The sequence below is a fragment of the Peromyscus californicus genome, unplaced genomic scaffold, assembly GCF_007827085.1.
Source record: "Peromyscus californicus insignis strain IS unplaced genomic scaffold, ASM782708v3 Scaffold_20__1_contigs__length_68692818, whole genome shotgun sequence".
Taxonomy (NCBI): Eukaryota; Metazoa; Chordata; class Mammalia; order Rodentia; family Cricetidae; genus Peromyscus; species Peromyscus californicus.
This window is the reverse complement of record NW_026294503.1, coordinates 66,315,232-66,330,923: the sequence shown is the minus strand read 5'-3', so window position 1 is coordinate 66,330,923 and position 15,692 is coordinate 66,315,232. Positions and strand designations below refer to the sequence as shown.

Sequence of the window (15,692 nt, the reverse complement as noted above, 5' to 3'; positions counted from 1 at the left end):
CATAGAGACCATAAACACTCCCATCACCGTGCTCTCCACGGTGAGGAGAAACACATCTGAAATGAGTAAGAGGGTAAGTTGGGTCTTGTAGTTCAGGCCTGTAGTCTCAGCACTCAGAAGGCAAGGCAGGGAAACCACGAATTCAATACAAGGCCTCCCTGGGTTACAGAGTGAGTTCAAGGAGAGACTGAGTAACTTAGCAGGAAGACCCTACCTCACAAAAGAAAGCTTAGAAGGGGCTGGGGCATAGATCAGGGGTAGAGTGTTTGCCCAGTGTGTTCAAGGGTTTGCTTGGTTCAATCCTTAATAAAGTAAGAAAGGGGGCGGGGGGGGGGTGGAGAGAAGGGAAGGGAGACAGAGACTGAGAGGAGACAGACAGAGAGAGAGAGAGAGAGAGAGAGAGAGAGAGAGAGAGAGAGATGAGACAGAGACAGAGACAGAGACAGAGTGAGTTCTCAGCAGTACAGAACAAATGATAAGAGACAAAACCAAATAGACATTTTAGAAATGAAAAGTAGAATATTTGGAAAGTAGAAACAGTGATGAACGTCACAGCGAAAACAGAGGAAAGAGTCAAGACTCAGGAGACAGAGTAATAGTCATTATCCACCAGAGAGAACAAAGAGAAAAGGACTGAGAAATGCTAAGCTGAGAAAGCGGCGCGTTAGTGGTGCGTTGCTCATGGGGGTGACAGTTCAAGTCACCATAGAGTTCTCCTCCGAAGCGCAGAAGACATGGGGCGGCGCATTGCGGGTGCTGAGGACTGGGTAGGAACAAACTTCAAGTGCTTCTTTGTTTGGTTGTGTTTCTATGTGTGTGGTGCTGAGCTGGAACCCGGAGCTTCCTGTGTGCTAGGCAAGCCCTCTACCACAGAGCTGCACCAGCAAGCACCTCCTTGCAGAGCAGAGGCAGGAGGAAAAAGGCAGGGGTGCTCCGTGAGAAGTGAGAGGAGTTCCCTGCAGATCAGCTCTGAGCAGAGGCTCGGGAGCTCTTCACAGTGAAGAGAAGTGAGACAGAAGGGAACCGCGCAATGCCTGAATGAAGGAAGGGTGACAGGAAGTACCTGACTAGAGGCAAGAGACTGTCTTGCTTCCTTTATAGTCTTCGAAGTATGCACAGCTGTTGAAAACAAAAAAGATAGTCTCCTCAGATGAGGTGACCATGGACTCAGACGTGCTATCCATAACAACCGAAAGATAAAGGAGATGAGGATGGAAGTGATAAAACCCTGTGTTTAGTGTTTAGGAGGCTGAGGAAGTAAGTCTGAGGCTAGCCCAATCTATATAAACACTTCTAGACCAGCATCTGTAGGCAGTTTCCTGCTCCCAAAGTGTCAGCATCCTGGGCAACTCTTCTAGACACTTCCTAGGCCTTCCCTATCCATCCCCCAAGCTTCTGGCAGGCCAACTGATGGCGTTTGCTGCCCTCTGCTGGCCATGAGCTTCAGAGAGCTTGCTAGAGAAGCCAAGGCAGACAGATGGCTGGCAATTTCAGCATCTTTGAAAACCCCCTTTTCCCTACCAAAGTTGTATTTAGGTCCCAAACGTTATATTAATCAATAAAACTTTGCATAAGAATCCAATTGCAATGCTCACCAACCTAACGTGGCTGTATTTCCGAAGTCCTGTGTCCTTGGCAGTCTTTGTTCCAAAGGGTGCTCACACCACCTTGGAGTAAGAAAGAACCGTGAGAGGGAGCCTCTAAGTCCAGATATTTTGAAACTTGGAGTGATCCACCAGGCTGGGGGTCTAGGGTTGCACACAGGTAGCATTTTTTCTGCCCACCTTCTAACACTTGAGATAGCTATTCATTTGTACACGTATACAGTCGGCTAACACACAAGCGCCTACCAAATTCTCAGGGTGGTTGCAAGTGCTAGGAACCCACCAATGACAGACAAAATGCCTGCCCCCATTGGGCTTCTCTTGGGGTGAGGGAAGAAACACACGATGGCAAATATGTAGAATGCATGGATTATACAGTGCATCAGAAGGGTTTTAAGTGCTAAAAGATTTTTTTCAGTAGCTAAGGGTTGGGCAGATGCCTCAGTGAGTAAAGTGCTTGCCATGTGGACATGAGGACCTAAGTTTGGATCTTCAACACCCATTTTAAAACCAGGGTGTGGTTATGAACATCTCTAACCCCAATGCAATGGGGCAGAGACAGGTAAATCTTCAGTGCTCACTGACCTAGCCAAAGCAGAGCTCTGGATTGAAAGAAGAAATCCTGTCTCAGAAAAAGAAGATGGAGAACAGTTGAGGAAGATAACTGAAGTTGGCCTCTGGCCTCCACAAACTCACACTTAGGGATGTGCTAACACACACACACACACACACACACACACACACACACACACACACACACGCATGCACGCATGCACACACGCACGCAGGCATGCACAGAGTAATCAGAGCAAGGTAAGCCAGATGGAGGCAGCCCTAGGATAGAATGGCAGGTTACCATTTTAAAAAGAAGAATCAGAAAGGTTTTTGCACACACCAAAAAAAAACGGAGTAAGCCTTATGGATAAGAAGAGCAGAGAGGACAGCTGTGCAGAAGTCCTGAGACAGGAGCGTGCCTGGCATGTGCAAGGACCACTTTAGGTACTGAGAGCTAAGGAAAGAGACATGTGAGGAGGCAAAGGGACAGGCACCTACTCTTCAGACTCTGGATGCAATAAGGAGCCATCAGGACATTAGAGCAGGTAAGTGACATAATCCAACCTAACATAAGATGGGTAGGTCCCTGGGAACTGGGGGCCTGGGGGCAGCAGCAGGGAGACCAGTGGCACAGCTTGTCTGTTCTCTAGCTAAATACAGAAGTAACACACAGCTGTTTTCTGGGTCCATGGTTCAGCCGAACCCAGCAGGGAAAACTGCACCTGCTTTTTTTCAGGCTTTTCCTTGTCCTGTTCCCACACACTACAGTGTGACAATTTATTCAGCATTTACATTGTATCAGATACCGAGGTTAACCCAAACATGACTGAAAGTGCTCAAGATGATTGCGTTGTCTCTAAGCAAATCCTACACCATCTTCTAGAAGGGACTTGAAGTCTTTGGATTTTATTATCCTCGGGGTTCCCGAACCAATCTCCCATGGAAACCCAGGAATGATTTCAAGGCGTTATATTATCGTCTTCTTCCTAAGATTTAGGACATGTTTCTACTGCTAAAAAGAAAGTAAAACTGTCAGAAGCACTTGTGTGGCCCGGTTCTGAGACTAGAGGCTCTGCTCTCCGAGTGTCTGCTCTGACCAGGGCAGCTGCAGGACCAGCAAGGCCACTGGTGGGAGAACCCAGGGACATGGGTTGTGGAATGGGGGGACAGCATTGAGGACGGCTTGGGAGAGAATGGGGTCTCTTGGAGTTTCTGGAGGGAAAACCACAAGGAAGGAGTGGGGACAGGGCAGGGGGAGCTTAGCCAGCAGATGCACGACTAGCCTGTGATATCCCAGGAGGGGTGGTTCCTCCTCCAGCTGCTCCCTGTTTCTCCTGTGCTGGGTCTCTGAGACCTGCCCAGATCTGTAACATTGAAGAAAGAGTGAGGGGGGCAAGAATCCCCTTAAAGAGCTGCTCCAGTCATGAGCATTTGGTGCAGATTTGATATCATAGTCAAAGTGTGGGCCAGCAAAGTTTAAAAAAAAAAAAGCCATTCCTGGGGTGAGCCAGATGTCTCCAGAGTCCCTAGATCATACTTGGGATGAAAAGGCAGCCAGGCAGATACACGTATAGAACTGGTGAAGTCAGCAGGTGCCTCCAGGGCCAAGCAGAGCAGGACCAATGAAGTAAAAGTGCTCTCCTTCTTCTGATAAATCCAGGAAGGCTTCCTGCAAGCAGAGGATTCCACACCCAGAGGATAAAGCCAAAGGAAAGGGAGACAGGGAGGCCTCGTGTGGGGAGGGTCAGACAGGCCCAGAGCACCCAGCCTTGGTACAGAGAAGGCAAAGAGGGCCAAACAGGGCAGGGAAGTATGAGTGACTGGGCCTCCGAAGAACACAGGTGTGTGCTCTGTAGACTTACAGGTGACTCAGAGAGCGTCCCAGAAGCTGGGGACTCCAGGGTAGTCAGGGGCCTTTTTCATTCAGTTAGCTTTTGAAGGCTTCCTAGAAAGGGCCACTGAGAAGCATTTCAAATCAAGCGACAGTCATGGAGTCTTGAGCAGAAGTTCTAACACTGGGCGGGGTCTTAAGAGATGTCAGACCAGGAGATTAACTGGACTAAAAGGCAGGATGAATGACATCATTGGGTACGAGAGGCCACAGAGGGACACGATCTGAGTGACCTGGGACATCCACAGAGGCATTTTATGAGGCGCAGAGGAAGAGAAATCACAGCTTCTCTCCCAATGAGTCGTTCACAAGGGCTTCCGGGAAGAGGCGGCTGCTCTGGAACATTCCAGGCAAAGGTGTCACTGCATAGAAGGCTTAGAGGTAGAGACAAGGGTACAGTGTAATGACAACGCACCGAGGTGAGGGGTGAACCCTGAGAGGGCCTGTTCCCACCTGTCCTCAAAGCTCCTGACCTGGGACAGCGCCTGGTCAGGGACCTGGGTGTTCCCAGCAGCGTGATGGGGTGAGAGATAGAGACCAGTGTGGAGCGGTGGGTTCCCTCTCCCTCCCACACAGAAGGTGCCCAGGTCTCTCCAGGACAGCTGTCCCAGACTGACCTGGCCCTTGCTCTGTGCGACCTCCGGTCAGCACTGAGGATTTGGCCTCCCTGCCCCTTTGTCTTCTACCCAGGCCATCCAACCAGAGTTTTGTGGGGGCCACTTCCCTGAGCAGCCTGCCAGGGGGGTTCAGCGCTGCAAGGGCAGGGGGCAGAGACAGCCATCCTTTCCTGTACCTCAAGACCTCAAATCTTGCACACCTGAACAGCTTGTACCCATGTTCTGTCCCTGCCTGTCCAGGCCCAGGTGCTCTGCTCTGAAACGGTGGACACCCAGGCCTTCAGGAGCTCTGGTGCCCAGGCCAGTTCTGGGTGATGGAGGGGAGTATGCATACACATTTGCATGTGTTGGTGAGGGGGAAGCCTAGGACTGAATGTGGGTCCCTCAGGACAAAGACTGCCTGTAGCCTCAAGGACAGCAGGAGGTGAACCTGACTCAAACAGCGGCAGAGAGGAGGGTGGAGGCACCCCAGGGTTCAAGGGGGCTTTCAAGCATGCTCCCCCCAGCTCTCAGCTGCATCCCAGGAATCTCTTTGCCTTCAACACAAGCTCCAGGTCTACACAAAAGATAGCCAATGATGTTCCTATCCAAGCCCTGGAATACACACCCTGGACCCCGGCAGCAGGGCCCCGCACAGGGCTAGGACCTGGGAGTCATCCCCTGTGCTCCCCCCAAACAGCCTCTCCCTCCACCCCCAGGCTCCACCCCAAGTTTTTATAAGAGTGAAATCAGGCCGAGGAAACATTAACCTTGAAAGGGTAAAGGAGTTATGAAGGTGCAGAGGAGGCGAAAGCTAAGGGTGGGGCCCCCCAGAGCAGGCCCACACAGCTGGGGGTGGGGTGGGATGTTCCCAACGGGAGGCAGATGATCTCCTCTTGCACAGACCTTTATGCTGCCCCAAATAGCCTCCTGCCTTTGCCACTTGCCTCCACCAACAAGGAGGGTAAGAGTAGAATCGAATTCTGAAAGGCAACGAAGACTTCTAAGAGTTGAACTTCCAAAGACGGCTAGAAAGGGTCCAAGCTGAACTCGGTCTTACAGCTTTGATTCAGCTACCCCAGTTGCTAATTTCTGTTGCTTTCCCTGGGTGGATCAGTGCTGAAATGTCCTTTAGGGCCAGCTGGTGAGCAACTGGGCTTCCCCCACCAGCTACCCAGAGTCCCTCCACCTCTCCTGATGAATCGGAGTGGGATGTAGGATATATAGCCTTCTGCCTAACGCCAGGTGAAGACCTGAGGTCAGCGGGCCATGGACATGAAGGCAGACCCAAGGCAGAGAGCAAAGCATGTGTTTAGATGGGAATATTTGGTTCTGACCGAAGGATCGTTCTCTAGGCAAGCTCACCGGCTTTCCTTCCTCAAGGTCTTAATTCCTCAGGTGTCTGCAGAGCCTCCCTGGGGGCAGAGACCACATCCTTGGTGTTTGTGATCCATAAACATTAGAGGAATGGCATCATTATCCTAATAAGTGGCCCAGGGACACACAGGTAACAGGGATGTTAGAAGGCCGTGGTTCCCAGAGGCCCCCAGGAGACAGAAATCTAGGGTCCTCTGACAAGAGTGAACCACTACTCCGCTCCCATCTTGGTACATTCAGTGCAGGTTCTAAACAGACCTCAGGAAGTGACGAGGCTGGGACAGTCTATGAACAGGTTTACTGCCCTGGCCGGTGGTCTGGGAAGGGGTAGACACTCACAAGACATATTTCTTCTTAAGGAGCAGATAGAAAGGGCTCAGAACAAGCGGATATGCAAACACAGGTTCCTTAAAGTTGGGCACACCTTTCTGTCTTGGCCACATGGAAGAAAGTGGCTGAAGAGGAGTCTCCCCATTACCCACAAGTGGTCATTATGTGGCCACTGAAACTTCAGTGGTTTGCACTTTTGCTGGGTGAGAAAGATGGGCTCTGGACCACAGTTCTCTGGGCTGGAATCCAGACGGTTCCAAGGGACTGTCTTCTCCAGCCCTCTGTCCCTAAGAATGCATGATCAAAATGACCCCTCTGGTCCTAAGTCACCTTCAGGCAAGCTGTCTGGGCATGTGAAGCTGCTCCAGGGACAGTGATGGACACGAGGATATGTCTGCATGGGGCCAAGGGACAGAGCAGAGTCTTCCTGTGTCTCAGCTAACTCCAGTGATTCCATGCCCTGAACTGGTACCCCAAACCTAGCCTCCCCCAGATTGTTAAGGAGTTCAAATCCGTCCCCGGGTGTGGGTTGAGGCCATTTCAGAGAGACTGTGTGAAAATTAATTACTTAATGTATGTAAAGAGCTTTGAAGATGAAAAGTGCAGCACAGTGTCCCTAATAACATCTTCAATCCTTTACGGAGCCCAAGTCGCCTCTGAGCTCACCTTTAAGATGAGTCCTTGGGGAGTTGCTGGCAACCTCCCCAAGCCCATAAACCACATAAAATGGCTTTTCACTGCTTTTACACGGCCAATCCCAGCTCTCCCCACCAATAAAAGGACCGCAGAGGATCAGAGAGACCCAAAGGATTCCAAGCCTCGCACTCTGCAGCCTACACCAAACTTAGACGCCATCCAGCCTACAGCCACTTAGACGCCGTCCAGCTCACACCATGTCCTGTCGCTCCTACAGGATCAGCCCAGGATGTGGAGTTACCAGAAACTTCAGCTCCTGCTCGGCTGTGGCCCCCAAAACTGGCAACCGCTGCTGCATCAGCGCTGCTCCCTTCCGAGGAGTGTCCTGCTACCGGGGATTGACGGGCTTCAGCAGCCGCAGCCTCTGTAACCCAAGCCCCTGCGGGCCACGCATGGCTGTTGGAGGCTTCCGCTCCGGCTCCTGTGGACGCAGCTTCGGATACCGCTCTGGAGGGGTCTGCGGGCCCACACCCCCCTGCATCACCACAGTCTCCGTCAATGAGAGCCTGCTCACGCCCCTCAACCTGGAGATCGACCCCAATGCTCAGTGCGTGAAGCATGAGGAGAAGGAACAGATCAAGTGTCTCAACAGCAAGTTTGCCGCCTTCATCGACAAGGTCAGTGTGGTCAGTGTGGCTCAGAGCAGACCTCAGCCCTGACTTCCCTTTAGAAGGTCCCAGTCGATTGGGAAGACAAATTGGCTGCCAGGTTAGGGACAGGAGAGGGGAAGAAATGCAGACCCACAAATGCCTCCATTTGGTACTTGGAAAATTCATTATGTAGTTTAGAAGTGGAGTCTACATTTTAGTGTGTGTGTGTGTGTACATGTGTGTATATCTGAGTGAGGACAATATGAACAGGCAGGGGTGTCCCTGCAAGCCTGCTTGAGGGCTGAGGGAAGAAGAGTGGGGACAATACAAACAGAAGTCACATAGCTTGTGCCTAGGCAGCATGGATAATGGAGGCAACTGCTCAGGTCACACTCCTTCCTCATGGGCTGACTGTAACACTCAACTGTGTGACAACCCAGTGTTACACCCTTGAATAGCAGGACTTGCCTCGTGGGTTTATGTGAGGATTCGGGGCTGGAAGAGAGAGAGGGAGGAGACCCGCCTGGAAGGTCACCATCAATGCTGGCAAAGCACCAAAACTGGGCAGCTGCCTCCCAAGGGGTTGTGGGGAAGAAGTCTGAAATTCCTGATGCTTTTCTTTAGTGCTCTCAATAAATCCTGAAAGTCACCCCGTGGGTAGATCTTAATATCCGTGTTACGATGGCAATGGGGCTGAGGGAGCTGGGGCACCGCTCAGACACACTGTGGGCCAGTGAAAGCAGCAGATGGGGACTCGAGACATCACTCCACCGGTGTGGGCTGGTGCTTTCACCCTCAGGAGTCTGCTTGCCTGTCCGTAACGTGGAGGAAACAGCCATCAGCGCCGCGCACGCGCACACACAGGATCATGATGAATGAATGAACTTCATAGACAAATGACACAGACATAGACGGACACAAATACATAGAAATAGACAGACACATAGACACAGATACAAAAATTTGGAGACAAAGACATAAAAGCATTGATATAGACAAGACAGAAGCAAAGTCATGGACATAGAAAAAGAACAAGATCTTAAAAACAGACATAAACAGATAGTCATAGGAGTTGTGGGGGGGACGGGGTACACGTGGTGCACATGGTGGGGTATGGTTGGGTGTGGTATGGCATGATGTTTTGTGTGTGTATGCGATGTGTGGTATATGTGTATGTGTAGTTGTATGGTGTGGTTTGGTGTGGTCTGTGTGTGTGTATGCGATGTGTGGTATATGTGTATGTGGTGTATGGTGTGGTTTGGTGTGGTCTGTGTGTGTGTATGCGATGTGTGGTATATGTGTATGTGGTGTATGGTGTGGTTTGGTGTGGTCTGTGTGTGTATGTAGTGTATGTGTGGTGTGGTATGGTATTGTGTATGTGGTGTGTGTATGCATGTGTGGTGTGGTACTGTCATGTGTGTACACAGGTGTGGTATGGGGGTTTGCACATGTGTGTATGTGTGTGTGGGGGGGGGGGGTGTCGTAGCACAGGCCTGAGTGCCACAGAGTGGATACTGGAGACGTGTTGTTGGGAGAGAGCGACTGAAGGACCTCTAGTAATTAGAGCAGCTTTATTGACTCACTGTTCTTGCTGCATGTCGGGGACTGTTCTAAACAACTTACATGTATGAACTGGCTCAGTCTTCACAACTGCAGCACTATCATCACAGAAGATATCACTATTAACACCAAGAGGCTCAGCAGCTTGCCCGCCTACAGCCCCAGAGCTGGAGCTGGAGCCAGAGTTCAGATCAGCCAGGGTGAAAGGACAGAGAGCTCTAGCAAAGCACACGACACACATAACACACACACATGCACAAATATATACACACACACAACACAACACACACACACACCACACACATATCACACCACACACACAACACATACACACAATACATGCCACACACATACACACATACCACACCACACTTTTACAATATAACAAACACACACGCACCAATCACACACACACCACATGCACACACACAACACACAAACACACCATACACATCACTTGCACCAACATACACACCACACATACCACATGCGCACACACACACACACCACATACACACCACACATACCACATGCACACATATACACACACACACTCCACACATAACGCGTGCACACACACACACACATACCACATGCACACACACACATACACACACACACACACCACACATACCACATGCACACATACACATACCACACACACACAGCACACACACACACACACACACACACACACACACACACACACACACACACACACTTTCTAAATTCCCACTAAGTCTCCTTCCTCCCCGAATGGCAGGTGCGCTTCCTGGAGCAGCAGAACAAGCTGCTGGAGACCAAGTGGCAGTTCTACCAGAACCAGCGCTGCTGCGAGAGCAACCTGGAGCCGCTGTTTGGCGGTTACATCGAGACCCTGAGGAGGGAGGCTGAGTGCGTGGAGGCAGACGGCGGGAGGCTGGCTGCTGAGCTCAACCATGTGCAGGAGGCCATGGAGGGCTACAAGAAGAAGTGAGTGCGCCTGCCTGCAGGATCTCAGAGGGCTTATGGGTGGGAAACCTCTGAAATCCAGGACTTCCCGGGCCTGGGAGGGCGTGTGCAGTGGGACAGGAAGTGAGGATGAGAATCCACACCGGAGTCCCAGCTCTGCCTTCCTGACCCGGTGCTGGAGCCTGCAACCGGAAACCCACCTCAGAGGCCCTAGCCAAGACAGACCTAGCCAAGAGCAATCCACAAACAGATCACACAAACACGCTGTCACACCACCACGGAAGGTATAGTCCCTTCCATGGCCCCTGGGAGAACTTGGCTAGGAGCTGAGGTGGGATCCAGGTGTGGACCCTGAGCTCTGTCCTTCCCCATGTGTCTAGGTATGAAGAGGAGGTAGCTCTGAGGGCAACGGCGGAGAACGAGTTTGTGGTTCTGAAGAAGGTAAGGGTCCACTCGCCGGACAGGGAGGGAGGGGAGCCACCTTCGCGGCCTCCGGGCAGCCACCATGTTGGCCAGACCACCTTCCCTTGGTCCCTTCCAACACGTGTGCTTCCCTCCTCTCTGCCCCCCCACCCCCCGTCAGGACGTGGACTGCGCCTACTTACGGAAATCAGACCTGGAGGCCAACGTGGAGGCCTTGGTGGAGGAGTCCAGCTTCCTGAAGCGTCTCTACGAAGAGGTAGAGACACGTATTTGCGAGCTGGCGTGGCTGGTGAAATGAGGACGCAGAGATGGGGGTGGGGGTTCAGGGTCCTAGGTCTGCGAGCGCTCAATAACATGGATAAGAATATCACCCCACGCATGCGAAAAGGCCCCGCTACACAGGGTGTAGAGTGTTGGGTGTACATATCTACCGTGCATCTGTGTTCACACGTACAAGAATAATCGTGCATGTATGTGTTTGGCTTCTGTGCCTGTGGGCATCTCTGCATGTTGGAGTGTGTCTGCATGCTAGACAACAGGTGGATATGAAGGTATATGGGGATTTCATGTATGGAGGATCACTCTGGACTAGTTACTGTTCGGCATTCAAACCTGGCCCCTTTGCCTGGGACTTCGGGCCAGGCCTTTCCTGACCTTCGCCCATTTTCAGAGGCTGACCTCAAGTGAGGTTTAAGGCTTCCCGCCCTGCTGTTCTGTATTGTGCCTGTGTGTGGATGAAGGCGGTAGAGGCAGGACTTCCTCATCAGAGCTCCACCAGTGAATAAACCCAGGCCATAGAATGGGACACCAGGCCCCAAACAAGGCAGCAAGTATAATGTTCTTACTGTTGACTCTGCAGGAGATCCGAGTTCTGCAAGCCCACATCTCAGACACCTCCGTCATCGTCAAGATGGACAACAGCCGGGACCTGAACATGGACTGTGTTGTGGCTGAGATCAAGGCTCAGTATGACGACGTTGCCAGCCGCAGCCGGGCAGAGGCCGAGTCCTGGTACCGCACCAAGGTGAGTGCCTCCTAGACATGGTTGTGGGAGCCATGCAAGGTGTCTATTAGAAAAGGTTTCTTTTCCCTCAGGACTGGTAAGAGAAAAGCTGACTGACCTCTGGTTGGAGTAGCCAGCCAGGGCTGCTATGTGTAAATATTGCACATGCTGAGCACTGTAGATGCCGCACACTCATTGGCTGAGGGGACAGGTGTCCTACTTAAGCATCTGCCCCCCCCCCAACCTCATCCCCAGTGTGAGGAGATGAAGGCCACGGTGATCCGTCACGGGGAGACCCTGCGTCGCACCAGAGAGGAGATGAATGAGCTGAACCGCATCATCCAGAGGCTGACAGCCGAGATTGAGAACGCCAAGAGCCAGGTAGGTCACAAGGCAGACTCAGATATGCGATAAGCACAGGCAGGCAACAGGCAGCGTCACCAGGCACTTTTCCCACGAGAGTGAAATGGCCTGTCTCTAAGACTGAGAGGAAGCAGGGACCCCGAAGGAAGGCAGGATTCCCCCATGTCACACCGCATCCTGCTGCGACAAGCAGGATCAGTGACTTCTAAAAGATGCAACCCCTTCCTCAGCCATTGCCCACCAGGAAGGATACTGAAAAGCCATCTTCTCTTTGGGTTGCCAGCTCTATTAACTACCTGCCATGGACCCTCACAAGGGCTCTCTCTCCCTTGCACTAAACACTTGGAGGAGCCCAGCTGTGCCCCCATCCCACCCCCATCTTGTTCTAACAAGATGCCCCCTCTCTACCCCAAAGCGTGCCAAGCTGGAAACTGCTGTGGCCGAGGCAGAGCAGCAGGGAGAGGCCGCCCTCACCGATGCCCGCTGCAAGCTGGCTGAGCTGGAGGCTGCCCTGCAGAAGGCCAAGCAGGACATGGCCTGCCTGCTCAAGGAGTACCAGGAGGTGATGAACTCCAAGCTGGGACTGGACATCGAGATCGCCACCTACAGGCGCCTGCTGGAGGGCGAGGAGCACAGGTGAGCTGAGAAGGACCATGTGGGGATTCATCTGAGGGCCAAACTGTCTCCAACAAACAAGCTCTCTAAGACCTGTCAGTCCTTGCATGGAAGGGGCAGAGACCCTGGTGACACAGCTCTTACCACCCTACTCCAGGCCAGGCTTCAGTAATAATGGTTACCTATCATATATCCTGTGCTCTGTGTCAAGCACCCATTTATAATCCTCCATCCTATCCCAAAACAGAGATGGGTTGGCTCAATGTTCAGCACCTTTCCCATGGCTAAGTACAAAGTTACTAAGCTGCAGAGCTGGGACCCAACACTCAATCCTGGGCTTCTAAAGCCCATTTGCAGCTTCCCTTGAAGGTGGGCTCATGTGTGATAAGGATGATGTACCCTGAATACATGAGGCTCTGCCTCATCCTTATTGTGAGCACTATTGGCATTCAGCAGGCTCAGACACCCTGATGGCAGGCAGTGTGTGGAAGTCACAATTCCACTCACTAATGCTCTAAACCAGGAGGACCGGTCTCCATAGATGGGGGACACTTTAAAGAAAGAAAGTGAATATTCCATGAAGATTTGGGGAGCTCTTCCTGCCTCTCAGGAGATAGATCTAACCTAGAACAAAAGCTGACCTTGTCTGTCCCCAAGCAACTGTCTCAAGGAATCCAGCTCCTGCTTAAAACTAATGGTGCTTTTTCTCCCTTTTAGGCTGTGTGAGGGTGTGGGCTCTGTGAATGTCTGTAAGTATCTGCTGGAAATGGCCCCCTAGATAAATGGTTGGGGGATGGGCAAAGCTGCACCATGGGCCTACCCCACCCAACCTCCAATGTTTCCCAACTCTCATAGTCTTTCCGCTTCTCCAGGCTCCTCCTTAAGGACTATTGGGCAGGGGTGGGGGTGGCAAGTGGGAGAGTGAGGAGTGCTGAGTTGGGAGGGTGAGGGGGTCAAAAAAAGTTAAGCGCCCCTTACTGGTGGCCACTAGAAACTGCAGTCCAGGAAAATGGGTCCAGGAATCATCACACTTCTCCAGATGTACTGTGAGGTTGAAAGAACAAAACCTGTCATGTTAACCACTGATCCCTTGAGGAGGGGGCAGGCCCTGCATGTGAAGCCCTCAGGGACCTGTGGTAGGTGGGTGACACTTGAGCAAGCCCCTTATCCCTCCCTGTTCCTCTTCCCACAGGTGTCAGCAGCTCCCGTGGTGGAGTCACATGTGGGGGCCTCACATATGGCACAACCCCAGGGCGCCAGATTGCCTCTGGCCCCTCTGCCACTGGGGGCAGCCTCACAGTGATGGCCCCTGACTCCTGCTCTCCTTGCCAGCCACACCCCACCAGCTTCAGCTGTGGGAGCAGCCGCTCAGTGCGCTTTGCTTAGAAACAGGACCTCCAACTGAGCCACCTCTCTGCCCCTGAATGGAGTGATGTGTGAATGGAAAATGTGCGCTTGCTTCCAGAATATTCCAGATGTTCCTGTAAGAGAAAAGAGCTCAGGGTCTCTTTCCTCCACCTTCTTCTTTTAGGGAGTTGTTTCTCGGTTCTCCTCTGGCTTCACTTTAGAAGCTTATTCCCAAACCTTCCCTTAATTCCAACCTGACTTCAAACACCTATAATTGATTTGTGTCATTCACCAAGTCCTCTGGGACACTCCCAATCACCCAGGGTGGCTGGATAATAAAGCTTGGCCTTCATGGGTACAAGGCACAGTCCTAACCACTCAGCCATTCCCCCCAAAACCAAGAACCAGAGGGAACCCTCACCAAGCAGCTCCCACTTCTGGCCCCAGGTACACGGCCTCAGAGGCAGCAAGCACCTGCCTATCATTGGTTGTGTTTGCTCACCTCCCTGATTGACTGCCTTCCCTGGGGCAACCTGCTCCAGCCAGACTCCTTGGGTTGCCTCCCAGAAAACAAGTCTACTCTCTGGGGAGTTATGCTACCTACAGCCCCTGGCTGGGAGCTTTGAACAGGTCTTATGATTCAGGACATCTTTACACATTTCAAAGACTCCATACTTGCTCCAGGCCTTCCTTGCCTGTGCAGAAGGGAACTGCCCACTGGAGAGCTGATGGGATGGGGACTATGAGGCCACTTTCCGGTTCTGTCTGTGGGTGCCTTGCCTTCTGGGTTGACCCCATCTGTGTTTCAATAAATGCTGCTGCGATGCAAGGGTGCCTGATGTTTTGTGCCAGGGTCGCCGCTCCCTGTTTCTTTGCCTCCACCAGCCAACCAACCCTAGGCCAGCCCCACACTGGTAACCAGCATTTGGAAAAGCCAGTATCATGTGTCACAGGGTAACCATCTCCACTCACCCCTGTGACTCCTCCTCTTCCAGTCCATTACCACAGCCGGATCCACTTGTCCTCCTCTGTCCCTGCCAGGCTGGAGCACAGTTCCCCCCATAGCATCCTCCCCCAAAATAAGTCATCCTGCTGTCTTAGTTAAGGTTACTGTTGCTGTGATGAAACACCATGACCAAGTCAACTTGCGGAGGAAAGGGTTTATTTGTCTTGTATTTCCGTATCACTGTTCATTATAGAAAGAACTCAAGCAGAGCAGGAACCTGGAAGCAGTAACTGATACAAAGGCCAACCTTAGGGAGGCATTTTCTGACATAGGGTCCCTCCTCTCTGATGATTCCTGCCAAGTTGACACAAAACTAGCCAGCACACTGGTCTTTTAGCCCCACCCTTCACATGCTTAGCAGCCAGAGTCCCTTCCCAAATTCACTGCCACACTCCTACCACTGGGCTCAGATCACTCCCAGCACAGGCATGTGCTTCTTCCCCCAACTGCTCCTCCTTCCTGAACAACTTCCCTCCCAGTGCAGGTTCCCCAGACCTCCAGTACACAAGGAGACAGGTCTGCCCTCCTGAGGCTCCAGGACCACCTCACTGCCATCCAAAGCAGACACACGGCCAGTCCTGTGCCCCTCATCTATCACCTGTACCTGTACTCAGTGATCTTCTCTAGTGGCCACCACCTCTGCGTCACAGCATCTAGAACCCTGAAGATACCTGGTTCTGTCTCCATGGCTTCAGGTCTTACCAAAGGTAAAGCTGGAAGCTTCTTGAGGGCAGAATGTGTCTCCTGCTCTGAGCCTTCACTAGGCCCCAGGATGGAGCTCAGGG

The 15,692-nt window shown here is 52.1% G+C and overlaps 1 protein-coding gene across 1 annotated transcript; it reads left to right on the top strand.

Moving 5' to 3' along the window:
* The first annotated feature begins 7,246 nt into the window (after window positions 1–7,246).
* On the top strand, window positions 7,247–14,030 carry LOC128116354 (keratin, type II cuticular Hb5). The gene is made up of 9 exons (XM_052747528.1): window positions 7,247–7,666; window positions 9,963–10,171; window positions 10,531–10,591; window positions 10,734–10,829; window positions 11,433–11,597; window positions 11,832–11,957; window positions 12,355–12,575; window positions 13,272–13,303; window positions 13,747–14,030. The coding sequence occupies exons 1-9, from the start codon at window positions 7,247–7,249 to the stop codon at window positions 13,938–13,940; spliced, it is 1,524 nt and encodes a 507-aa protein (XP_052603488.1). The 3' UTR covers window positions 13,941–14,030.
* The last annotated feature ends 1,662 nt before the right edge of the window (window positions 14,031–15,692 follow it).